Source organism: Schistocerca piceifrons, chromosome 1, assembly GCF_021461385.2.
Source record: "Schistocerca piceifrons isolate TAMUIC-IGC-003096 chromosome 1, iqSchPice1.1, whole genome shotgun sequence".
In the NCBI taxonomy this organism is placed as follows: domain Eukaryota; kingdom Metazoa; phylum Arthropoda; class Insecta; order Orthoptera; family Acrididae; genus Schistocerca; species Schistocerca piceifrons.
The window spans coordinates 687,581,947-687,609,620 of NC_060138.1; the positions used below are offsets into that span (position 1 = coordinate 687,581,947).

Here is a 27,674-nt window from a genome sequence, read left to right on the forward strand (position 1 = left end):
CTCCGCTGCACGAGCAACACCAAATAAGGTGTTGATCACTCTACGCTGCTGTAGCTCTACAGAGCCCTTGTTCGATGCCAGCATGACTGAGAGTCTGGTTTATGGTTTGGCGGCACCCTCAGCATTGCATTTACTCGACCCAATGCACCACTGTGGCATTCACCTAGCAGCAGGAGCTTTTAGGACGAGTCCAGTGACCAGCATACTTGTGGAAGCCGGAGTGCCTCCGTTGCAGGTTAGGCATGCACAACTGCTGACCAGTTATGTAGCACACGTTCGTAGTCGTCTTGCGCATCCGAATCACTGTCTCCTTTTCCCATCCACAGTGGTTCATCTACCGCATCGGCGGCCCAGGTCAGGGCTTCCAATTCCAGTTTGTGTCCAATCCCTTGTTTCTGAACAGGAGTCCTTGCTTTTACCACCTACACTTGAGGTCCATTCATGTACACCTCCATGGTGTACACCTAGGCCGCAGCTTTGCCTGGACCTTTCACATGGCCCTAAGGACTCAGTTAACCCCACAGCTCTCCACTGCCACTTCCTCTCAATTCTTGACAAGTACCGAGGCCATGAAGTGGTTTACACTGGTGGCTCGATGGCTGGTGCTCATGCCGGCTTCGCCTATGTCCATGGAGGACATATTGAAGAGCATTCCTTGCCCAATGGGTGCAATGTTTTCACTGCCAAGCTGGTGGCTATATCGCATGCTCTTGAGCACATCCATTCATGCCCTGGGGAGGCGTTCCTTCTGTGTACTGACTCCTTGAGCAGCCTACGAGCTCTCGACCAGTGCTATCCTCGTCATCCTTTGATAGTGATCATCCAGGAGTCCATCTATGCCCTGGAATAGTCCGGTCATTCTGTGGTGTTTGTCTGGACTCCAGGTCACGTCGGAATCCCAGACAACAAACTTGCCGATATACTGGCCAAACAGGCTACACGGAAGCCACTTATGGATATCAGCTTCTCTGCAACTGACCTGTGTCCAGTACTACGCCACAAGGTTTTGAGGCTTTGGGAGACAAAAGGCATAACCTCAACATGCACAACAAACTGCATGCCATTAAGGAGACTATGAATGTGTGGCAGTCCTCCATGCGGGCCTCTCACAGGGACTCTGTGGTTCTCTCCTGGCTCCACATTGGCCATGACATACAGCCACCTCCTGCGCCGTGATGACACACCTCAGTGTCAGTGCAGCGCCCGGCTGACAGTGTCCCATATCTTGGTGAGCTGTCCTCCTTTGACTGCCCTGCGACGGACTCTTCAGTTACTGGACTCTTTGCCAGTAATTTTAGCTGACAATGCCTCGTTGGCTAATTAGTTTTGTTTTATATGCAATGGTGAGTTTTATCATTCTATATAATTTTTAGCGCATGTCCTTTGTCCATTTGTGTTCTACACTCTAAGCTTTTAGGGTGGATGTTTGATGTGTTACAGAGTGGCTGGCTTTTCCTTTTTATTCTCATGGTCGGCCAGCCCAGTCATTGTTTTTACCCCTTCTACCTGTTTCTTGCTTCTCTCTATGGGTTTCTTTTCTGGGTTTTGTCCATAGTAGTGTTAGTTGTCCTTTGTAGTTCTTCCTTTCTCTTGTTCTTGTGCTGTACGTCTCCCTTTTTTTTCTTCTTTTCATTGTATAATTATTTTACTGGGAACCAACCAACCAACCAACCTACCTACCTTTGCCCAAGTCCTTATTCACCTATTATTTTTCCTTCTCTTCCTTTTCCTACTATCGAATTCCAATCCCTCATCACAGTTAAATTTTTGTCTCCTTTAACTAGCCAAATATTTTTTTATCTCATTGTACATTTCTTTGGTCTGTTAATCATTTGGAGAGCTAGTTGGCAAATAAATTTGTACCACTATGATAGGCATAGGCTTCATGTCTATCCTGGCTATGATAATGCATTCATTATGCTGTTCATAGTAGCTTGCCCACATTCCTGTTTTCTTACTCATTCTTAAACGCATGCCTACGTTACCCATACTTATACAGGTTATGACCACCAGAGGGCTTATAACAGGGGTCACTTCTGTTGTGCTCAGTGACTGGCCGTCAGTTACTATGAATTGTGATCTTTCTGACAGGAAATTGTGAATCCAGTCACCTAGCTGAGATGATACCCATAGGCATGCAATTTGATTAGGAACTGCTTGTGGGGAACAGTATGAAAAGCCTTCTGGAAATCTGGAAATACAGAATCAATTTGAAATACCCTGTTGATAGCACTCATTATGTCATGAGGGTAAAGAGTTAGCTGTGTTGCACCAGAAAAATATTTTCTGAATCCACACTGACTGTGCCAGTAAATTGGCAACAATGGCATGAGTCTGTGATTCAGAGAGGATTACTCCTATTTCCTTTCATGGGTATTAATGTGAACTGGTTAACTTTCCAATCTTTGGGTACAAATCTATTGTTGAGGGAGCAGCTGTATACAATTGCTAAGTATGGAGCTATTACATGGGCATACTCTGTGAGGAACCTAATTAGTAAACAATCTGGGACAGAATAGTTGCCTTTAATTGATTTGTGTTGCTGTGCTACACTGAGGATTCTACTGCTAAAGTACTCACGTCGGCAGCTGTTCTTGTTTCAGATTTTGGAGTTTCACTTTGCCTTTGGTGGAAAAACTATGGAAAACCATATTTAGTAACTGCTTTGTAGTGGCATTGCATTGCCATCAGTAACATTATCATTGCTGTTCTGCAATGAGGATATCTTGTCACTAGTATGTTTTACATATGACCAGAATCTCTTTGAATTTTCTGCCAGATTTTGAGACAGAGTTTCATTGTGGAAACTGTTGACAGTGTCTCACATTGAAGTCCGTGCTAAATTTCAAGCTCCTGAAAACTTCACCAATCTTAGGGATTTTGGATTCTTTTGAATTAGGCATGTTTTCTTCATTGTTTCTGCAACATTATTGTGATCTGTTTTGTCAACCTTTGGGATCAGTTCCACCTTGTATTAAAATATTTGGTAAGACTCGCCAATTGCTGTTTAATCTATTTCTTTGAATTCAAACAACATCTGCTCTATGCTTACATAGTTTGGAAGGAATAGAGACTATCTCTTAGCAAGATATCAACCAAATTTTATCTGCTTTTTTAAATAGATATATTCTCCATTTACTTTGTGTGGATTTGGATGTTATAGTATTGAACCTCGCTACAATGACCTTGTGGTCACTAACTTCTGTATCCATCATGATGCTTCGTGTTTACTCTGGATTATTTGTTGCTGAGAGGTCAAGTGTGTTTTTGCTACCATTTTCACTTAGTTGGCTTCTGAACTAATTGTTCAAAATACTTTTCATACAACTAAGTTTAATGTCTTATTACTCATAATCTAAATTCTTGTTTTGGAAATAAATAAATCACCATCTTAAGACAGTTTGTAATTTACATTCATTAATATCTTATGTCATACGATTGGTAGTACAGATGATGAAGATGGTTGGATTATTGTTGTTGAAGTATGCTTCACTTTCAAGATGAGTAATCCCAAATACTAATAAATGTTTATTTTTAATAACTTTAAGCCACTGCACTATTTAGTAATCGTGAGTCAACTTGTAACAACACTCTCAAAGAAATTGTGTATGTTGTTATGTTATAAACACAGACAAGTCCAAATTCGAAAGCAAGGTCATCAGTGAAGTACAACACTTAGCACTGAAAGCACATTATTACGAACACCATAAACATGCATAGCAGATTGGACACCTGGCTAGTGTATGTTGTTACTAATGCAAATATGGAATATTACAGAATATACAAGCATTATAAACATAAGGAATTTTAAGAACCTTCCAGAAATGATAAGTACTATATGTCAAATAATTTATGGTGACCCACAGCAATGCCAATCAGAGACACTAACCACTACGCTACAGTGCATGCAACAGTGCTTGCACCATTCCTGTGTCTCCTCTAGAAACATCAATCCAGTGTTTCAGAAGTTCTCATTGGAGCCGATTACAATATCCTAGATCTAGATCTTGTCAGAGGTCCTCTGTATGTCAGCAGTGGAGGATCCTCATTCTGTGTTATGACAGCCTCTTCACACTGATGAGCATTGAAGGTACCCCTCCCAGTGAAGCTCACGGTCATTGACTATATCTTAAGTTTCCCTGTGCCTCAGGACTTTAGTATGGTTCCACACAGAGTATATGGACAATGTCTCTGTGCTTTAGTCTTCTTGTTGAAGTGTCGTAATACTTGACTGCAGTCTTGCTTTTTTGGTCCAGGTGATGTTTTCCATGTAGTCATCCTGAATATTGTCCATTTGAAATGGGAATAGTGTACCCATAGTTCCAGCTTCATGAATGGAGCGGAAAGAATGGTGTGAAACCTGTAATGCCTTGCTTCACTGCGTTATTTGCGAGTATCACAGTGGGCAATAATATATCCTAACCTCTATTTGACATCAACGTACATCAGTTGCGTGTATGTCAATGTCCTACTAAAGCTTTCTGTGAGGCCATTCATCTGGGTGGTGTGCAGTTTCGCCCTGTGAATGATGTTGCAATGTGAAATTACCTCTGATACTGCTCTTCACTGAAAATCTACACCATGATCAGATATCATTACACGGGATGCTCCATGCTTCAGAGTGATATCTTATACAAGGAACATTGTAATTTCTGGAGCTTCAGCAGCCAGCACAGCTTTGGTGACAGTATACCAGGTGAGGCAGCCAGTGCAGACTACTGTCCGTCAGTTTTGGTGTCAACTTCCGGTACCTCCCATAGAGGTAGATTGCAATTTAGTAGAATGCTGCTCCTGCAGGTGGAATTGGTACCAACTGGCCAGAGAAAATTGTTGGTAAGGCAGGTGCCAGGTTGAGATTCATTGGGAGAGTCCTTAGAAAATGTATTCCATCAACAAATGAGGTGGCTTACAAAACACTCGTTTGACCTATGCTTGAGTATTGCTCATCAGTGTGAGATCTGTACCAGGTCGGGTTGACAGAGGAGAGAGAGAAGATACAAAGAACAGCGGCGCGTTTCCTCACAGGGTTATTTGGTAAGCGTGATAGCGTTTAGCAAGCCCAAGTGGCAGACTCTGCAAGATAGGCACTTTGCATCGCGGTGTAGCTTGCTGTCCAGGTTTCGAGAGGGTGCATTTCTGGAGGAGGTATCAAATATATTGCTTCCCCCTACTTATACCTCCCGAGGAGATCACGAATGTAAAATTAGAGAAATTCGAGCGCGCGCAGAGACTTTCCGGCAGTCATTCTTCCCGCGAACCATACGCAACTGGAACAGGAAAGGGACGTAATGACACTGGCATGTAAAGTGCCCTCCGGCACGCACCTTGGGTGGCTTGCGATGTATAAATGTAGATGTAGATGTAGATGTAGATACTGGGCTGGTGATACCTGTGTCTGATTCTGTCTAGAGCCTGCACAAATTCCAGGTGATAAATGTTTGAGCTTTATGGAAAATGTTGAGAATAACTGGCTGTAGATGAATTATGCTCCAGTGGGATGGAAATGGTTTCTCAGTGTCCCAGCTCACCTTAAACAATACTCAGTTTATGAATTTGAATTCTCCTTTGGTAGGTTCTTCCTCTTACAAGGTGTCTGTGATTTTCTTCCTTGTACCCAGCAGCATTGTCATTTAATGCAGCAATGACTGAACTTTCATCCATGCTAATGTTTTCTGCCAAAGGATTCCTTGAAAGGCTGTCTGCACCCTTCTGTTTATGTCCACTTTTGTATGCAACTGTGATATACTGCTGAAGCCTCAGTGCTCATCATATCAGTCGACTGAACGGATCTTCAAGGCTAGACAGCTAGCATAGGTGATGGACCACCATTCTCTATCTCGTCACTATTGGTGTTAGTGTGAAGTTCTGCCTAAGCTTTTTCATCACACAAATCTAGGACTGAAAAAGACATTAGCGCATCCTTAAGTACAAGGGAAGTTCTTTCTTGTATTTGTTTCCAGGAATATTTGGTATCTCATTGCAGTAATTCTTGCAAAGGACGTGCCGTGGTGTAGAAGTCAGATATGAATCACCTTAAGTATGAGCATATTCCAAGAAGACTTCTCACATAATGAATGCACTGAGGATGTGGAAAATTTGACTGCTTTTACTTTCTCTGGATTGAGACAACCTCCATTGTCATTCACTAGCTGCCCCAAGATTTTTATTTCTTAGGTGACAGAGCACTTCTTTGGATTCAGGTGGAGGCCTGTAGTCTGAGCATACTTCAACGTGGTTGTCAGGTGGGTTAGATGTTCTGCAACTGCATTAGAAAAAAAAGACAATGTCATCCATGTAGCAAAGACACATTGTCCATTTAACGTGTTGAAGTAGGTTGCCCAACAAACCTTCAAAGGTGGCTAGCACATTGCATAGTCCAAACAGTGTAACTTTGAACCCATAGGCCATCAGGAGTTGTGAATTCAGTCTTTTCCTAGTCAGCTTCATCATCTTCAATTTACTATAAGAGTGTTTACATGTCCATAGTTGAGAAATACCAGGTGTAAAGTATGAAACTGGAATTTCCCTATAGATGGTGCTAGTCTTCAGTGTAAGGCCCATGAGACCACATCTGCAGTGCCATCTGCTTCCTGTAACAGCTGAAGATGAATGTCAACACACAGTAACCCAAGTTCCATACATTGGAACCTATTTCAAACTCGTGAACATGTCGAGTTTTCTTCCTACAAACTATGATTTGTAGACAACATTGTTTTTCTGTTATCATTTGAAGAAAACTGCTGCAGAATTGCGTCGAATGTTTGTTGAAGCTTTCAGCGAACATGCTCTTGAAGAAACACAGTGTTGCGAGTGATTCAAAACATTCAAAAGTGGTGATTTTGATGTGAGAAACGACGAGTGCAGGAAACGACCAAAAAAGTTCAAAGACAACAAATTACAGGCCTTATTGGATGAAGATTATACTCAAACTCAACAGGAACTTGCAGAACAATTGAAGGTGATCCAGAGAGCTATTTCTCTTCAGTTTAAAACTAAGGGAAAGGTGCAGAAAGTGGGAAAATGGGCTCCAAATGAACTGAGTGAAATACAGCAAGCAAATTGAAAGACCACTTGTGAAATGCTGCCCGCCAGATACAAAAGAAAGTCGTTTCTCCATCGAATAGTGACAGGTGATGAAAAATGGGTCCTAAGCGTTGTAAATCATGGTTGAATCCAGACAAACCATCGACATCCATTAAAAGACCAGATCACTTTGGAGAGAAGACAATGCTCTGTGTTTAGTGGGATCAAAAGGGTGTCATTTATTATGAGCTGTTAAAACTTGGTGAAACTGATCACTACCAACAGCAAATGATCGCTTTAAATCAAGAATTATGTGAAAAACAACTGGAATATGGAAAAAGGCAACACAGTCATATTGCTCCATGATAATGCTCCATCACACATGGCAAAACTGATCAGGGAAATGATCAAGGCATTCAGTTGGGAAATACTAGGGCATGTGGCTTATTATCCAGACTTGGCTCCATCTGGTTATCATCTATTTTCCCACAGGGTTCTGTCTTGAGTGTCCTTCTTTTCCTCATTGCTATCGATGGACTTGTGGCCTCTGTCGGTCCCTTGGTCGCCCCTGCCCTGTATGTGGATGATTTCTGCATTTGGGTTAGTTCCTCCTCGATGCCATCTGCAGAACGGCAGCTCCAGGTGGCTATACGGCGTGCCTCTGCATGGACCCTGTTTCAATTCTCTCCTTTAAAATCGCGGGTGGTCCACTTCTGTCGCCGTACTACGGTCCACCCTGATCCAGAGCTCTATCTCGCTGCACAAAGATTGCCTGTGGTTCCACAGTTTCGTTTCCTAGGTCTTCTTTTCGACAACAAGCTCACTTGGCTGCCCCATATCAGACTCCTGAAGGTAGGATGTTTCCGTAAACTCAATGTCCTTTGCTTCCTTGCCCACTCCTCTTGGGGTGCGGACCGTTCCCTCCTCCTCCGTCTTTATCGTGCTTTAGTTCTGTCACGTTTGGACTATGGTTGTCAAGTTTATGGTTCAGCTGCTCCTTCCACGCTGCACGTGCTGGATCCAGTCCACCATCGTGGTATCCGTTTGGCCACCGGTGCATTCCCTACTAGCCCTGTTGATAGTCTCCTGGTTGAAGCTGGGATCCCCCCCCTTTCTGTTCGGCGGTCCCAGCTTCTGGTGTCTTATGCCCTTACTATCCGTTCTTCTCCCGCTCATCCTTCCTATTCTATCCTATTCCCAGACCGTGGACGTCGCCCGCCTGACTCCCGCCCTCGGGCGGGTTTACTGGTTGGGCTGCGCCTTGCGTCTCTTAACCGTGATTTTCGGCTTCCTTCTTTGTCCTGTCTTCCTCGCTCCCTCCCCTCCACCCCTCCTTGGTTAGTTCCTCGGCCTCGAATTCGGATGGATCTCCGCCGCGGTCCGAAAGATTCCATACCCCCGGTGGTGTTCCGTTCCTTTTTCCGCCAAATTTTATGGGAGTTTCGGGATGCTGTTGTTTTTTACACTGATGGCTCTAAATCTGCTGATCATGTTGGGTATGCCTTCACGTCCTTTGTTGGAACGGAAAATCATCTACTGCCACCCTCATGTGGGGTGTTTACTGCGGAATTGATGGCAATTTCCCGGGCCCTTACCTTTATTAAACAATCCCAACACAACCGCGTTTTGTTATGTACGGACTCGTTGAGTGGCCTTCTTGCTATTGACCGGTGTTTTTCGCGCCATCCCTTGGTCTCTGCCATCCATGACCATCTCGCTGATCTTCACCGTGCTGCTTGTTCCATTGACTTCCTATGGGTCCCGGGCCATGTGGGTATCCCGGGTAATGAGCTCGCTAATCGTTTGGCTGGGGGAGCAGTTACTTACCCCCCGTTTTCTGTAACCCCTCCTGCAGCGGATTTACGGCTTCACATCAAATCCCACTTTGCACAGTCATGGGCCAATTCTTGGGAGGCTACTCCACTGTCTAATAAACTTCGTGCCATTAAGGTGAATCCCGGCGCATGGCGTTCTTCCTTTAGCCTCTCCCACAAGGACTCGACCACACTGTGTCGTCTCCGCATTGGCCATACCAGGCTGACCCATGGTTTCCTTTTGCGTGATGAGCCAACCCCGCTATGTGGTTGTGGAGCCTTCCAGTCAGTGGCCCACATTTTGGTTGAATGCCCCCTTCTTTTGGCTCTGCGTGCTAAGTACAGACTCCCCCACACTTTACCTTTGATGTTGGCTGACGATTCCCGGATGGTCTCTCTGGTTCTAGGTTTCCTCTGGGAGAGTGGTTTTTATTCTCAGTTTTAAAGTTTTTAATCTCCCTCTGGTGTTGGGGCAGGGCGGTGAGTGTTTGGGTGTCTCACACTGTAGGCAGTGTTCAGAGATTCCCGATTCACCTCCCTGACTGGAATCCTCTTTTCTTTCCATTTTACTCTGTTTTTACCCCTTCTTTTTAAGGCTTGGTTAGTTTTTCTATTCCCATACGTACTTTCTGCATTATAGCAGTTGTACCTTTTAAGTCACGGGTGGTCTTGCCTATGCTGCTTCAGCATAGTGTTGGGTTCGTTCTCTTGCCAACTTCCCTCATTTGTTTTTACTAATGACGACGTGACTGCCCTTTTACGTTTCACCTTTTTCCGTTTTATTTTTTGACTATACTGAGATGTCCCGTTAGCAGAATGGAGTCTATTTGAAACAAGGGACTGATGACCTTGCTGTTTGGTCCCTTTAACCTCAAACAACCAACCAACCTATCATCTATTTGTCTCACGGGGACGCGCTTTTGCTGAACAATGCTTCAATTTGTATGAAAATGTACAAAAATGGCTTGCTGACTGGTTTGCTTCAAAAGAACAATGGAGATTATTTTTAATTAAATATTGTTTATCAGTTTCAAACAACAGATGTGTAATTATGGCAACCAAACTCCGGTTTCATACTTCTACACCTGGTACTTTGCCCCTACCAAGCAGTCAAGGGTGTCTTCAGTGTGCGGCAGTCAATAGTCAACTTTCTTCATAATTTTGTTCTGTCATCATTAGTCAATGCAGAAAGACATTGTGCCTTCCTCCTCCTTCAAAGGGGCCTCTCCACTTCGTCCTGGATTATCTGCCATTTGGCAATTACTGAGATTTCATCCATGCTGCTGTTTTCTGTGAAAGAATTCCTTGAAAGGTAGGCAGCATCCTACAATTTGTGCCCACTTTTGTATGCCACTGTGACATACAGGGTTATTACAAATGATTGAAGCAGTTTCACAGCTCTACAATAACTTTATTATTTGAGATATTTTCACAATGCTTTGCACACACATACAAAAACTCAAAAAGTTTTTTTAGGCATCCACAAATGTTTGATATGTGCCCCTTTAGTGATTCGGCAGACATCAAGCCGATAATCGAGTTCCTCCCACACTCGGCGCAGCATGTCCCCATCAATGAGTTCGAAAGCATCGTTGATGCGAGCTCACAGCTCTGGCATGTTTCTTGGTAGAGGAGGTTTAAACACTGAATCTTTCACATAACCCCACAGAAAGAAATCACATGGGGTTAAGTCGGGAGAGTGTGGATGCCATGACATGAATTGCTGATCATGATCTCCACCACGACCGATCTATCGGTTTTCCAATCTCCTGTTTAAGAAATGCCGAACATGATGATGGAAGTGCGGTGGGGCACCATCCTGTTGAAAGATGAAGTCGGCGCTGTCAGTCTCCAGTTGTGGCATGAGCCAATTTTCCAGCATGTCCAGATACACGTGTCCTGTAACGTTTTTTTCGCAGAAGAAAAAGGGGCCGTAAACTTTAAACCGTGAGATTGCACAAAACACGTTAACTTTTGGTGAATTGCGAATTTGCTGCACGAATGTGTGAGGATTCTCTACCGCCCAGATTCGCACATTGTGTCTGTTCACTTCACCATTAAGAAAAAATGTTGCTTCATCACTGAAAACAAGTTTCGCATTGAACGCATCCTCTTCCATGAGCTGTTGCAACTGCGCCGAAAATTCAAAGCATTTTACTTTGTCATCGGATGTCAGGGCTTGTAGCAATTGTAAACGGTAAGGCTTCTGCTTTAGCCTTTTCCATAAGATTTTCCAAACCGTCGGCTGTGGTACGTTTAGCTCCCTGCTTGCTTTATTCGTCGACTTCCGCGGGCTACGCGTGAAACTTGCCCGCACGCGTTCAACCGTTTCTTCGCTCACTGCAGGCCGACCCGTTGATTTCCCCTTACAGAGGCATCCAGAAGCTTTAAACTGTGCATACCATCGCTGAATGGAGTTAGCAGTTGGTGGATCTTAGTTGAACTTCGTCCTGAAGTGTCGTTGCACTGTTATGGCTGACTGATGTGAGTGCATTTCAAGCACGACATAAGCTTTCTTGGCTCCTGTCGCCATTTTGTCTCACTGCGCTCTCGAACGCTCTGGCGGCAGAAACCTGAAGTGCGGCTTCAGCCGAACAAAACTTTGAGTTTTTCTACGTATCTGTAGTGTGTCGTGACCATATGTCAATGAATGGAGCTACAGTGAATTTATGAAATCGCTTCAATCATTTGTAATAGCCCTGTATATGAGTGCTGGCTAATAGATGGATGATCCCCATCGTTGATACACTGCTTTACCATGGGCCATTTGGTCTGTCTTGTTTTGACTTCGGATTTGAAAGCATCCAAAAATTGGCAGCAATATGGCTAACACTGTTCCTCAGCCAGACCAGATTCTGTTGGCAGTTCCATAGTAGCCTCCTCCTCTGCATTGTCTGCACTTGTAACATAACACAGTATTTTGTTGATGGCACTTAACTGCTTTTCTTGGACCAGTTCTGCTCTTCCTAGGCGCCTACCTTTGTGGACGAGTTGGGGCAGCTCTTGACAGTTGGTGATCCAAAGGTTTCCTTGACCACCTGTAATGCTTGTCATCCTAACTGGCATTTAATCGTTTTGTGAGTGTGAGTAGCTTTTTGCAGTTGACAGAAGCTTCACAGTTTAACTGAGCATCTAGATTGATGAGTCAGATTTCTCCTTGATTACTGTGGGATAATGTTTTAAACAGCAAACCACCATCCAAAGCAGTCTGTGTTATGTGCATTTGTTGCAGTAGCTTTGTCAATATGAAGCTCCAATCATCCACTTCTTGACTGTTTGTGATGTCTTCAAGAAGTCATATATGAGAATAACATGGACTAATTTCTGTTAAAATGACAAATTCCAAGGGCTGTATTCTGTCATTGATAGTATTCTTGGAACAAATTTTTCTGTTAGCTGGACATCTTGTATTTGGTCGAATCCTTTCATCTATTTATACGGAGCCTGACAAGCATCTCCAGAAAACAAGTGATTGCTGTCTGATGTACAGGTGACTTGCTGCTGTTTTGGAATCCATTGATTTCCTGAGTATTCGGACCTTGGGAACTATGAATTTCCTGTATTCTGGTTCCTGTTTGTGTAGGCAACTTTTATGTTGCCTAGCTGGGGCCACAGTGATATAGGTTTTGAAGTACCTAGTATCTCCAACAGTGTCATTTTGTAACCACACTCAAGTCCTAATCCAAAAGCAAGGTCATCAGTGAAATACAGCACTTACAGGCAGAACAGATTGAACTCTTGTTTGGAGAGCACTGCTATTAATACAAACATAGACTATTCCAGAATATGCAACCATTATAAACAAAAGAAATTTCAAGAACCTTCCAGGAATGATAAATACTAAGTAACAAATAATTGCTGGTGGTCTGGTTTGAACTGGCAGCCTGCACCATTCCAGCCAACGCCGCTAACTGTTATGCTACATTGCATGTTGTATAACTTGTGGCAGTATGTACTCTATAAACTGACCCATTGTACATCAGTAAAAATTGTGCTGTGGAACTGTGGATCGTAAAATTAAATCTGGCAGATTTCAAGGGTGTGATGTACCGCGTGAATTGTGTGACAAGTTCTGGCCTGCTTAAATATATTGTATGTAACTTATTATCCATGTGTTAAATTTATTGTTAGTACAGTGTGTATAAGCATGTGTTTATAAGTCCCTGTTTTTGTGGATGTTTCAGCAGAGTTTGTTGTCATAACGTAATTAAATGGAATGTGTTACAAACAACGTACAGTAGAGTCCGTATGGGAAGAAACATGACAGTTGAGGGCACTCTTGCCAGCTTTCAACTGTGAAGTGCAAACAGCTGCAGGTGAACACTATAGTCTTCTGTAGAGCTGTGACAACTCGCAGGTGTATACAAAAATCACATTTTGTGATTGGTAGAAATGGACACATTAAGCAGCTGCGCCAAGTCCACCACAATTGTGTGGAATCTTCTATTGCTGCTTGATTACAGTATTGCTAATGTAAATTTTCTTTCAGTTGGTAATAAATTGTAATGTGGCCATTGAGCTACGTACCTTGTGATTTCAATTAGAATTAGGTAAGATATAGTGGTTTAAGTCCCTGATATTAAAGAGGAACAGGGACTTTATCACTTTCTGTGACACTGTTTGTCATTCTTTCCCTCTGATTGTTACTGATACAATGTTTGGCCTTGTTAACACGTGCCAGTTGAAAAAGCAGCATTTTATTTACAGTGACAAACGCCTGCCAGCAAAAGCCGGTCCAAATGAAGCACGTCAAATTCAAATTGAAATGGAACGAGTCAAAAAGTGGCTTAAGATGATAAATTCGTGGGAAACAGCAGTCACAACTGAAAAGATGAGAAGGCGCCTTTTCAAAGGCATACCAAATTCTCTTCGCGGACAAGTGTGGGCATTGTTGCTTAATGTGAAGGCCATCAAAGAAGAAAATAAAGGGAAATATCAGGTAAGAAACAGATTTTACTACCACTCTTAAGGAATAGCCTGTCTTTCATATCATTGTAATACAGAGAAAGTATTAGATTTATTCCCGTATATTATTATTGAGCATTTGTCACATATAATTGATTCAGTTTTCTGAGGGTATTCCACCATGATCAATGTATGATACAATTCTGAGGATCTTTCAGGGTTTACCATTCCAGTTTTATGTACGACAGTTCAGTGAGTGACAGTGATTGTCTTGGATATGGTTGTTATCTGGACAAGAGTCAAACAGCTGCTTGGAGTCTGTGTAGAGACCAGTCACACTAATGCCATCACTCATAGCACCTGAGATAGCCATCTTGACCATTCATTGAATTATTATGCTTTAAAGTGGAATGACCCACCTGGCTGGATGCTAGATGATGTATCCACTAATATTTACTGCGTGCACTTTTTCTTAGTTGATTTTGAGGAAAGTGCAGGGAGCAGAGGAAATCTTGTCTTGCACATTGACCATTGTTTCAAGCAGAACACTTCAGTGGTGTGAACCCTACCTTCTTCATGCAGAGCAGCCACTATGTCTGATTTGTTTCGAACTGAGCATATACCAGTGAATAGCAGAGTTAATAGATAATTTTACAAATGAAATTTCTGTTTAACATGCACAGTTTTAACCAGGAACCGAGTCGTCATTCATTCCAGCAAAATGGCATGATCGCAGCACAGTGAAGTGAAACACAGCATTCGCTATTGGCTACTGCAGTGATCCTGAATTCAGTATTGTTGAGCCATTAATGTTAACAATGACAGATCACTAAACACTTAAGCCCAATGTCTTCATACTTTCTCCAGTTTCCTATTTTTCACTGAAATCTAAAAATTCAGAATAAGATCGATCAGTTAACATTGAGTGCTCAGCAAACACCCTAATGAAGAACTTGTTGAACCACATCCACAATTTGGGAGTGATGGGGTGGTAATTTGTTTCACAGAATCTCTCTGCTCTAGTAGAATGCTGTAGGTAGATAATTGCACTTATTCTTCTAACAGCTCACTGTATCATCAGTTGTGAAGAACAGTATACTGTCTAACACATGTTTCATTTCACCCCATGGTAACATTGCTAATGTGGAGCTTCCACTGGCTTTAAATATACCCTGTCACTGTGAGAAATGCCACATCTTTTGTACTTCCTACTGCACTCACGGCTTACTTTCAGTGTACCAATATATATTTGTACTGTGCCTCATCCATCTGATAGATCTTTTTCTGTATGAAGACAAAGCAATGGTTAGCTTTGTTAATATCTGTGACCTATGATGTATGGTTTGCAGATACATTTGTGGAAGATGGTGGCTTCTTCACCCCATTGGGAAAACGTGGTTCTTGCTGATAATGGCAGCTCAGTAGTCGTAGTAGTGATGATCATTGGATTTTTCAAATACTTCGTTCCACTGAGTGCTGCTATCTGCTGTTACAGTCAATTGGAAAATGATGAGCCATGTCATTCACATGTTTTTGACTGAGGCAGTTGATATTGTGGTGGCAGTGTGACACATTGACCTTTAAGGAAGCCTGTGCCTGCATGGCTTTGCTGATATTGCCCAGTATTTCTTGCCCTTGTGAAACTGGTGAGGTGGTTGGTATCAAATGTATTGCGAATTCACAAAATACTGCAAAGAATGAGAGATGTGGAAATTAAATAGTCTTTTTGTCAGGAGATCTTTCTAAAATTCTATTTATTTTACTCATGAGTGAAACTAATCATTTTTGTAGGCAAGCTATGTCTTAGCTCTGAGAGATGGTTTTAATATTTCCTGCTGTTGAAAATGTAAGAAATGGACACCATGCTCCATCACGGATGAACTGATAAGTAGCGACTGGAGCTCTAAATGGAGTTATGTTAATTTCTTCATGTTGTTTGTAATATTAAAATGTTCAAGCGCATATAAATACTCTTCTGACATTATAAATGTCAGGTTCTTAATATCAATAAAGAGGAACTTCTGTCTTTGTACAGAATGTCTGTAATTTCTGTAGTTGCATACTCTCCCTTTCATTTGAGAGTATAATGATTTTGTCATTGAATATGTTACTTTGAAACAAAAAATGTAAAAGATATGACTTTGGTTGTCTGATGTAGTAATGCCTTCAGTGCTATTTTCTTTGAGAAGTATATACATTTTACTCTTTTGGCTGTACCAAAAGGAAAATTCTCTAGAAAAGTATAAATTTTTAGACAGAATTGCTACCCAATATGCAGGTCAAATATTAGTACTGCCAATAGGCATATAAAAAATTAGGCAACTCTATCCTAGCTTTCAGAGCTAATAGTTCCTTCCTCACAAGAAGAGGGGATAGGTTGTGGAGGGTTAAAAAGGAAGAGCAGGTCACTTGGACCCAGGATAACAGGGATGCATCTGTTTTGAGAATGAGTGAGAGTTGCAACTCTGTGGGGACCCATCTTTGTCTCCCCATGTGCTCAAAATTGGTGGGTCCCATTCAACCTGGAATCTGAGTGACGAACATTTCTTTCTTAACCTTCCCCAACCTATTCTTCCACTTCCCAGGAAGGGAACTATTAATTCAGAAAACTAATAGTGTGTCGTATATTTTTGTCTGTGCCTATCAGCAGTACTAATATTTCACTTCCTGAAGGAATAAAAGTAAAATAGCACAGATTTAGAAACAAACACATTGCAGAAAGGTTATTTGGGGGAGCAGGGCTCATCAAGATGATGGTTTTAACTGCTGGGGAAGGGTCATTTACAGTCCGTGTCAAGGTAAACATACCATGTTCTAGGGAAAGTAAGTATCTAAAGAGCAAATGGCCTCTGTAACTTCTATTATTCATTTAAGAGACTTTGCCTTTACGATTTCATTTTTCTTATTAATGGACAGTTCTGTAAGAATGTTGCCCAGTTTGTGTGCTTTAAAAGTGTTGGTGAAAATAAATGTTTCAAAGATATATGGACCTCTGTTGTATGCCTCTCATCTTAATTGCAAAATGCTGTTGTTTATAACGAAATATATATATTTATCTTCCAGGACATGCTAGAGCTAGCATATCGTTGGTCCCCTGATATTCGACAAATAGACCTTGACGTCAATAGGACATACCGTGACCATATCATGTTCCGTGAGCGTTATGGCCTACAGCAGCAAGCACTTTTTAATGTTCTTTCTGCATATAGTGTTTACAATTTGGATATTGGCTATTGTCAGGGTATGTCACAAATTGCTGCTCTCCTCCTCATGTACCTAAGTGAAGAAGATGCATTTTGGGCACTTTCCATTTTAATTGCTGATAAGAAGTATGCTATGCATGGTAAGCATTAACCCAGTTTTTATTTGTGCACAGAGCTGATTATTAATGTAAACTTGACTATTAATGTATCATTTATAATTTTTGGGTTTATCAACATTTCAAGGTTTCTTTATTCCTGGTTTTCCGAAGTTGCTACGCTACCAAGAACACCATGACAAAATAATGAATAAATTTCTGCCAAAGTTGAAGAAGCACCTTGATAAAAATGGTGTCGACACAGGCATTTATACACTGAAGTGGTTTTTCCAATGTTTTTTGGATAGGGTAAGGATCATTTTTTAAATAATGTTCTCATTATCTTAGGAATATGATTGTGGAAAAGCAAATGAAAAGAGATTAAAGAGGCATATAAAATATCTTTTTCCTAAAAAAAGGGAAGATCTGAAAGGTAGTTTCCCATCAGAGCTGTTAACATTTAAAGTTACGTCAGACAATGTGATTTTGTAAGGTACTGTGGAAGCAACAGTTTGATGTAACACTTGATGGCCTGCGCAGTAATTGCATAACAGAGTGAAATTTTAAAAATACGGTTAAAATGAAGTATTTTTCAATCAAACTAAATTGTGACAAATACAGTAAGTAACAGGTATTTGGCGATTGCACGGGGTATTGTTCAAAATGCAAACTTGTGAGCATAAAATATAATCAGTTTTATAGGCAACCATATCTTAGTATTATACTTGCTCTCTTTCTGTTGTCTTTCTTGTTACTATTCTACTAACCAAATTGAGAGTTTGAAGTAGTGGTTTTGAAGCCTTTCTCTGACATGGGAAAGTGATGATCATGTCACTAAAAAATTTACAAAAAGTAAAGCGATAACTTTAGTATCAAAGGTTTCACTAGTTAACCATATTAGTACTGTAGTCTTTAATGTAAACCTAATAATACATCTGAAATGAGCCAGTCTTGTCACACCACATTCACACACTTCGGAACTGTCCATATTTTTAATACTTGTACTGGAGCTTGAGGTACAACTGAAAATGCAACAAAGTTTGGTGCTATATTGTGTCATAGAATATGATTAGAACATCTGAGGTATGTTGAGTAATCCATAAGAACACAGTGAACTTGGAATCACTGAACTCTCCAGATACTGACAGCTCTAGCTAAGAATATGGGCAAGCATGACGTATGCCTGTGACATTTTAATTATGTTCCCGAGTGTAACTACAGGTGGGAAAAAAAACTTGTTTTTCCAACCAGTGCATTAATGTCCATTCTATTCTGTAGTATTACTGCATGGTATGAGATCCTAACCAAATAGGTTTGATGGAGGACACGGAAAAATGTCAAAGTATTGTATTACCACGAAATAGGTGAAAGGAGGTCATGGGTGTAAGCGAGTTGGGGAGACAGTCATTAAAACAAGGACATTTACTGTTGTCTTCGTTGATCCATTATGGACTGTGTGACAACGGCTGGCATGTATTTCTTGATGCAATAATTTGCCAACAGCCGTATGTATTGCAGAAATTTATTTTATGAACGTCTTATGTGCTACCAGTTTCAGCATTACATTGATGCCATCTTCAGGTCCCACACGTCACAGTCGTAGAAACGCTATACACTGAAGGAGCCATATAACTGGATCCGTGAATCAAATCATTATGCAACAGCTCTTGCTGGCCAGGCGACACAGACGCCTGGCCACTTTGTTTTTCATAACAGTGAGCACACTGCTGTTCCGTGGATCAAAATAACACCAAAAAAAAGCTGCTCTTATGTGTTGTGTGACTTCCTTTATTGCCTTCTTTGAATTATTGTTGTAAAGTTGGAAGGAAGGCATTTCCCCTCTGTTCTGGAATTAAATCCCCCTTAACAACACTCTTAACTTAACCAACTATGTAGCACTTCCTGGAGCCTTGTTTTCTTTAACAAATGCATTCTGCTATGCCTTAAAATTTGTGAAAATAATTATAACAATCTAGCTTGTCTAACGTTCTAAGACTTAAAGTGTGAGTGTGGATCTGGGTTATATTGGTTTATCCCCCCGAAACCACCTTCCACTTCTTTACGAGGTGACTTACTTGGAACTTGCAGCCACTCTTCTTTACTGGCTAGCTGGCTGCTGAAAAACCCTCTTGATTTGTTCTCCATAGAATAATGGTAGGTATAGGAATTTTTAGACTCTTTCTACTCATTCCATAAGTAGACATACAAACTTTACTTTTCGTCAATTAGCGATGTATTTAACTTCCATACACAATAAAACTCTCACTTTCCACATAAATATGTAACTTCCTGTAAGTATCCTGTACAGCCAGACGTCATAAACAAATTACTTTACAGTTAAAAGAAAGTTGCCTTAGATACCATAACTTCTCTTAACACGAATCAGAAAATAAGTCTTGCCGATAGCAAGGTTATGTCAAGAGTTTTCAAGAGTTCTTTTTCAGCTGTCTTTGTTTTAATAACAGTAGTCAATGACACAATAAGCACAGAGCTGCATATAAACTCCATGGTTCTTCCTTACACACTCACTAAAACATCTATGGATTGCCCGACAGGTACTTGTTGGTGCCATTTGTCCCCGCGTCTACTTTCTTCCCGCGACTGATTTTAAACCTGCACACACAAACATGTGATGCGCAGTAGGTTGGATTCTACACTCCCACACTCATATCTAGAATATTGTGTGTTCGAGACGGTAGAACACTGAGTGGTTCTAGAATTTACACAGAAATCCTCGAATCGCTACAATCGCAAAAACATTTATTCAAAGGTGACCAGTTTTGATAACCTTCAGATCTAGCTGTAATATAATACCCGAAAAAAAATTAGAGGGATACATTAAAAGAACTTAAAATTAGGTAAAAAAATTTATGAAAGATAGATATACCTATTTTGATGGACAGTGGCTGCGTATGGAGCAGGAACCTCAGAATGACGGTAGTCAATTGTGGAAGAAAGCAATACAGCTGTTTCTTAAATACTGGAGAGACTACCTACAGCTGACAGCATGATATCAGTATTAGCCAGCCAGATATAAGTCAACAGAATTATGTAGAGAAAGATGTACTTATTAGTAAATAAAACATCAAAATTATGTAGAATAATTTTACAATATAGAAGAAACAGCATGTTAACACGTATGTTGTGAGATAAATATACTAAAAGCTTTAAAAAGGAAACAAATAAACATCACATTGCTGTCTATGGGTTGCCCTCTAATGGCATGTGGCAAAATAATTACATTGTTGTTGGTTTTTATGGAGGTGATGGATGCCATACCAAAGATGTAGCATCAGGGAGATTTCCAATGAGATGGCTGTGAATATCGATACGTGATGTCCAGTAGACGACCTTCCGTAGATGCACTGTGGAGATAGAAAATGTTGATCTTGAGTGGTTTCCATCTCTACAGTAACCAACTGCTCCGTACATCTGTGGAAGGTCATCTGCTGGACATCACCTGTCAATATTCACAGCCATCTCTTGGAAATCCCCTTGATATGACATCCATCATCTTCATAGAAACCAACAACATTGTAATTATTTTGCAACATGCCTCTAGAGGGCAGCCCATATACAGTGAGTATGATGTTTGTTCCTTTTTAAAGCTTTTAGTACATTTATTTCACAATAGCTGTGTTAACAAGCTGTTTCTTCTTTGTTGTAAAATTATTCTATGTAATTTTGATGTTTCATTTACTAATTAGTGCATCTTTCTGTTCATACTCTTTCAACTTATACGTGATTGGCTAATGCTGGCACCATGCTGTCAGCTGTAGGTGGAGCCTCCAGTATGTAAGAAATAGCTGCACTGCTCTCTCCAACAGTTGACTACAGTCATTCTGAGGTTCCTGCTCCATACATGGCCAATGTCCATCAAAATGGGTAAATATATGTTTTGTTAATTTCAAGTTCTTCTGTTTTTCCCTCTAATTCATATCCTGTATTATATTACATTTAGATCTGAAGGAGAACTTGTAATGATTGAAACTGGTCACCTTTGAATAAGTGTGTTTTTGAACTAGACTGTTACAATTACTTTCATAGATAATAATTGGATCACTAATACCTCCAGTCATGTGTTCAAAAATACTTAAAATTTGTTGTCTGCATTCGCACTTGCAAGGAAGATTGGTCAAAGGCTCTCCATGACTGATTATTTTTATTTATAGCCAACAGTAGTCTCATTTATTATTATTTCTTACTTCAGATTTTTCACTTTCAGTATCAATTTAACATTACTGGTATATGAGAAAATTACGAGGTGCATTCAGTAAGTAATGGAACACTTTTTCGTATCCTTTTGGCGAATTTCGGATGAAAAATATGTGATTTGTTCTGAGATAACATGGAATATTCGCAAATTGGCCCCTAAAGTTTCATGAAGTTCAGAGAGGGTTGGCGCAATACATAACCTTCAAAATAGTGTCTGTAATGGAGGTGCATTCCAAGCAGATAGTTGTCATTGATTTTCTTATGGTGGAAAACCAGAGCATCGCAGATATTCATAGGGTCTTGCAGAATGTTTGCAGAGACCTGGCAGTGAACAAAAGCATGGGGAGTTGTTGGGCGAGGCATGCATCACCATTGCAATAAGGTCGCGCACACTTGTCTGATGTCCTGTGTGCCTGCTGGCCACACACAGCTGTGACTCCTGCAATGTCAAAACGTGTGGATACTCATTTGAGGTTATCGATGGATCACAAACACCCACCTTGCTGCATAGCTAGACGTCTCTTTTGGGGGTGCTGGCGTGCTCATCCACCAGTTAGAGTACCCAGAAGTGTGTGCCCACTGGGTTTTTCACCGTCTAACAGAAGACCATAAAGAGCAACAAAGTTCCACCTGCGCAGAATTGCTTGTGCATTACGAGGCTAATCGTGATAATTTTATTGATGGTTCTGCCATTGACCAGGAGAGTAGTACCATGCAAACATACAGGTCCACCCAGTAAGGTGGCATAAGTCCATCACATTGAATGTTAATAATATTGAAAAATAGTGTTTTGTAGCCAAAAGGGTGGAGAATAATATGGTGTATTGCTATCATGAATAAAACAAACCTACTTTCAGCAAACATTCATGTTTCATTACTTATTGAACACCCTTCATATCTTTCTGCTCTGTGCTCACCTCGCTAGTTACTTCATAAAAGATTCGAAGTAATTTTGTGGAATGTTCTATGATTTTCACCCCTCCAGCGTCAATTTATGCTCATTGTTTCCGAGACCAGTTGAAGTTATAATTATGGACAATTTATTCCAAAAAACACAGACCAGCTTGTTGAAAAGGCAAGTTCCATCGCATTGGGACTTCTTGTTTTAATTTTAGTATTGGCAGATTCATTTGTGCCTGCATTTCTTTAAATTTATTCATTGCAAATGAATCTTTTTTTGACGTATAGAACAACAAATGAAATCTTTTTACCATACTCCCAATTGGTGCTAGTTAAGAAAACGGTAGTACATGAAGGGACATGCTGGAAGAGTTGCACAGGCTGGTTCTGACTTAGTAATCCAAAAGCTAATGACTTCAGTAATATTTGAAATGGGCTAATACCTCTCAATCGAGGAGGGTTGGACTGGGCGGACCATGGGTGACTTGCAACATTTGTTTGGAGTTGTCCAGCAGCGTGGGGGAAAAAACTTAAATGTCACACTTGGTGGCAAATGATTGCCAGATCGGCTGGGGATAGGATAGTAATAAATCAGCCTGGAAATCTTGGCACACACTGCACTATTTGCACTACACTGCCCACAGTACTCCATTTGCTGATACCAGGTGGATGAACCGGGGCATCCGGCATCAGGCTTTGTACTCCTGTAGACAGTAGAACTGCCTCAAGAAGATGCAGCTCAGGAAGGCAGCGAGGAAAAAACATGGTAGCACTCCTCTCATTAAATGGACCACAACAGAACAATGGCAACAAGTGTAGGATAAGAGTTCTGTGCTTCGTGCATACCCTGGCAAAGATGCGGCGAACGGTGATGCGGGCTATGTAGCAATGCGCGGGCGAGCTGCCGAGTGCGTGGCCAGGGATGTTGCCTCGTCGTGGCGGAACAAGAGACTGGTAGAATGACGGGTTGGCATACCCAATGTCTGGAAAGCGTGACTGTCTTAAGTTCTCCCCCTAGCGGGAGTGACCAGTGAGGGTGTTGTGGGACTGATTTCCGGTCTATGCAGCCCATCGTCTGTTGCTACAGATGGAGGTAAGGGAAGGAGTCACCACACAGTTCTGCCCTTTCGAGAGGAAGACACCAGTGTCAACTGCGCAAAGGGGTGCTTGAAGCTTACTGATGATGCTTTCTGTGAGGCATGCTGTGGTTTCCAGTGAAAGGGGAGGGGCATGTGTCATTGGGAGCTTGCGAAGTACCATTGCTGCTCCATGCTGCAGGTGCTAGCGGCAGTGGTGATGACACTCTGTTGAGCATGGTGAGCACCTGTGGGGATAGGGCACTTTCTATGTCGGCTGGAGGCTGGGAATAGGCCAGTGTGGTGGCGACATCAGGATCCTAGGCACTGGGAGGTGTGTCACTTATTTAGTCGGTTGGTGGGAGACCAGAGGCAGCGTCGACTGGTGGTGTGTTGGATACAGTGTTCGGGGTGGCATCAGCTGGTGGTACATCAGGGATACCAGAGGGAATGGTGTTGGCCTTCATTTTATTGTACGCTGTTGTTGATGGTGCTGTGGCTGGATCCGGTGGTAGGTGAGGACAACTCTACCTCAGTGGTGCTGTGCTTGTTGGCTGGAGGGGGCTCTAGGACATAGGCCAGCTTGAGCCTGTCTACGCAGATAGTTGTTGTGACCCCATTCAGATGAATGGAGAATGTCTTTTCTCCCCGCATCACAACACCAGGTGTGGGTCCGAATTCTGAGGGCGGGTAGGCGGTTGGTGTGCATCCACTTGAAGCATTATGTGTGTGCATGCTATGAGGTCCCAGAGGATGAAGGTACAGTTCACATCATGCCGTTGCGGAGGTGTTGGTCACAGTTGGGACATAAAGCCCTGGAGCTGCTGCACAAAACCTGGAATGATGATGTCAGGAGGGAGTAAGGTCACTTACAAAAACTCACAAGGGATGGAGAGTGGCTGTCCGTAGACCAGCTCAGTAATCAAAGTTCCCAGGTCAGTTTTGTGTGTGATCTGAAGGCATAGAAGTACAAAGGGCAGGGCAGCAGACCATTCAGAAGAATAGCATGTGAGGGCAGCTTTAAGTGTGTGGTGGAACCGCTCCACCTTGCTGTTAGCTGCAGGGTGCTAGCTGGTGGTATGGTGGAGACTGGAGCCATAGGTGGCTGTCAGAGATCGGAAGATGGCGAGGTGGACTGGCACCCAAGGTCTATAGTGATGTCACGTGGGCAACCGAAGCGGGACACCCAGGTTTGAACAAAGGTTGAGCCATGGTTTTGGCTGAAATGTGTGGAATAGGGGTGACCTCCGGCCAGCAAGAAAATCTGTCAATAATTGTCTGCAGATATCAATACCCGTTGGAGGAGGGTAGTGGGCTGACAATGTCAAGGTGAAAGTGCGTGAACTGGTGTTGTGTCGGGGTGTGAACATGCCATCCGACCTTGGCACGGAACACAGGACCAGGCCCAGTTGCTGCAGTCACGTTGGATGCCCGGCCGGACAAAGCGTTGTTTCATGATGGTGACGGAAGTGAACATGCCTGGTGTGTAAGGCCGTGGACACAGTCAAATGACGGGTTTTGGAAGGTGGAAGGGAGGAAGGGGCAGGCAGTCATTGAGCCATCAGGTTGTGAAGGATCCACAAGGATGTCGCACCAGGTCTTACTATTGGACACAGGTATGGATCTTAGTTGGAGGTTGAGGTGGTGTCCGCATTCCAAAAGGCATGGGCCAGGTCTAGGTCGCACTCTTGAGCAGCAGTCAGGGAATTGTAGTCTAAGGGTTAGGTGATGGCACAGGAGCGGCTAAGGCAATCTGCCACAATGTTGTCGATGCCGGCCCCATGCCAGACATCAGTAGTAAATTGTGCAATATAATCCTATAGCCCAAATTGTCAGGGTGAGATCTGGTCTATGTCTTTCCTTCAAAAGCCAGAAGCTAGGGGGTGCTGGTCTGTAGAGATTGTAAAGACACATCTCTCGACTGAAGATCGGAAATAGTGGACGGCTTCATGGACTGCAGGCAGCTCGCAGCTATATGTGCCCCAGTGGCGTTGTGTATCGGAGAGCTTGGACGAAGATGTGGTGCGACATCCTTGTGGATCACTCACAACCTGACGGCTCAATGCTCGCCCGTCCCTTCTTCCCTCCCGCCTTCCCGAAAACCGGCATTTGATCGTGTCCACAGTATCGCACATCCAGGCATGTGCACTTCCGTCACCCTCAAGAAACAATGTTGTCCATGTATTGTTGAAGGATGGCTCCAATAGCCATCTAGCTCACATCCACCACTATTGAGGGGAGGGAGGAGGGGGCATGGGTGAGGGGAAGAGCCAGTAGGGCCACATAGGGTAGGCCCCATTTTGTTTTTTCTAAGCTCCTGATCACGGCCATGGTCCAAGGGACCAGCTTGTTCCCTCCGTTTTTATCAGCATGGAGTGCTGCAGTAAGATACTCTTGTGTGGCAGAAGGAGGGGGACGGAAAAAATAGACCATGGCAATGAGACACCAGAGCTCTTTGTAGGTAATAGGGCGTGGAATTTCCACTACTGCCTGTACTGTCACGAGGAGGGGCTGGGACTTGATGGCAGAGACAACGTGTCCAAAGAATTCGACATCACTCACCCCAAAAACGCATTTTGCCAAGTAGAAGATCATGCCAGCTTTCTGTAGACAGGAAAAAATTTTGTGTATTTGTTGGTGATGCTCATGTGGGTCTCTGGAGTAGATGAGTATATCATGTAGATAGCCGAAACACCCTCATGCACCTCGGAGGGTGTTGTCCAAAAACCGCTGCCAGGTTTGTGTGGCATTGCATAGGGCAAATGTCATGAATGCATTCTTGAACAGCTGTTTTCTCAATATCCTCTGGGGTGACTAGGATTTGTGTGTGAGCTTTAGTGCAATCTATCTTACTGAAGATAGTAGCTCCTGAGAAGACGTCACTGTAAGTGCAGAGGAGTGGGACCAGATAGCGGTCAGGATGTTATCGGCATTTAGTTTGCGGTAATCACCACAAGGCCAGGAATTGTTTTTCTTGGGGACAAGGTGAAGAGCCTTGGGCTTTTGGAAGGGCGAAGTACGCCGGCAGTGAACAGTTCTTCAGACTCCTTTTGTGTGATTTTGCACTTGTGAGCAGGTAGAGGACAGTCACAGCAGAAAATTGGAGCTCCAGGGGTAGTTGTTATTTAATGCACAGTGTCATGCTGAACATTTCGCGGGGCGGGGAGGGGGGGGGGGGGCGCTAGATGGCTCCATGAGGAGGGGGAGTTCTGCAAGGAGCAGAGCGTATGGACCTGAAACAGCCAGCTATTTCACGGCAAAGCACATGGTGGGGCGGGAGCTGCACTGGACGGTCTTGCCGGAAGTGCCCTCAATTAAACTGCACTTCACTGCGTTGGCCAATAGGCCGTAATGACCGAGGAAGTCGGTGCCCAGAATGGGGCCGGTTAGAGCGCCCATTGGGCTGCCGTAGGGGTGGGATCATGTGGCAGAGACATCGCAAATTAACCATGCGTATAGCATTTTGTGGTGTGTGGGGGAGGGTGCTGGCAGGCAATGTTGCAGAGGAGGAAGCAGGTGGGGCACGCGCCATGTAGACTGCACAATACAATCTCCACCTTATTTTGTTGGGGAAGGTGTCTTCATTATGCCGCATGGTTAATGGTTACACTGTAGCTTATCCAGGTGCACGTCTGTCACTTCCGGGAGGGGGATGGTGATGTGCATGGGGGGTGGGGGGGGGGGGTGGCGTACCCGGAGGGGCACGGGAGTGGGACTCTGGTGCACGTGAAGGGATGGCGTGTGTGGAGGGGTGCCGACGGGTGGAGAGGGCAGGGGGTGGATGGCTGGCAAGCTGGATGCGTCCGACTGACCTAGTTGGAAGTGATTTTGCAACCATGTGGGTTGTGCTAATTGGAATATTAAGAAAAAAGGAAAACCATTAATGAGACTCAGTGCTATGGTTTACAGGGGGTCATCAATGATGGAATGAATTATGAGGGGGCGCACATGCCTACATGGTGTGCTAGTTAAGAAAACGGTAGTACATGAAGGGCCACTCTGGAAGAGCCACACCTACTGGTTCTGACTTACAAATACAAAAGCTAATGGCTACAGTAACATTCAAAATGGGCTAATACCTCTTAACTGAGAATGGTCTGGACTGGTTGGACCACGGGTGGCTTACAACCTTTGTTGGGCTTCGTCAGCAGGGTGGGAAAAAAATGCTTCAATGGCGTGCTTGGTGGCAAGGGAACGCTAAAACGGCGAGGGATAAGATAGTAATAAATCAGCACGGTAGTCTTGGCATGCACTGCATTTCACTGCACTATTTGCACTACACTGCATGCAGTACTCCAATTGCTTATACCCGGGGGACGAACTAGGCGTCCGGCATTGGGCTTCATACTCCTTTAGTCAGTAGAACTGCTTCGAGAAGACACATCTCAGGAAGGTGCCATGGAGAAAATGCTGTAGCATTCCTCTCATTAAATGGATCACAAG

At 42.9% G+C, this 27,674-nt stretch overlaps 1 protein-coding gene across 4 annotated transcripts in view; it reads left to right on the forward strand.

Annotated features, from left to right (window-relative positions):
• The window catches only part of LOC124709673 (USP6 N-terminal-like protein), a 143,192-nt gene that overhangs the window by 18,542 nt on the left and 96,976 nt on the right, over nucleotides 1-27,674 (forward strand). For all 4 annotated transcript variants that reach the window (XM_047240860.1, XM_047240858.1, XM_047240859.1 and 1 more), the window contains 3 exons: nucleotides 13,545-13,776; nucleotides 16,806-17,085; nucleotides 17,189-17,349. In XM_047240860.1, coding sequence (XP_047096816.1) covers nucleotides 13,545-13,776; nucleotides 16,806-17,085; nucleotides 17,189-17,349 — 673 coding nt within the window. The remainder of the gene's footprint in view (nucleotides 1-13,544; nucleotides 13,777-16,805; nucleotides 17,086-17,188; nucleotides 17,350-27,674) is intronic.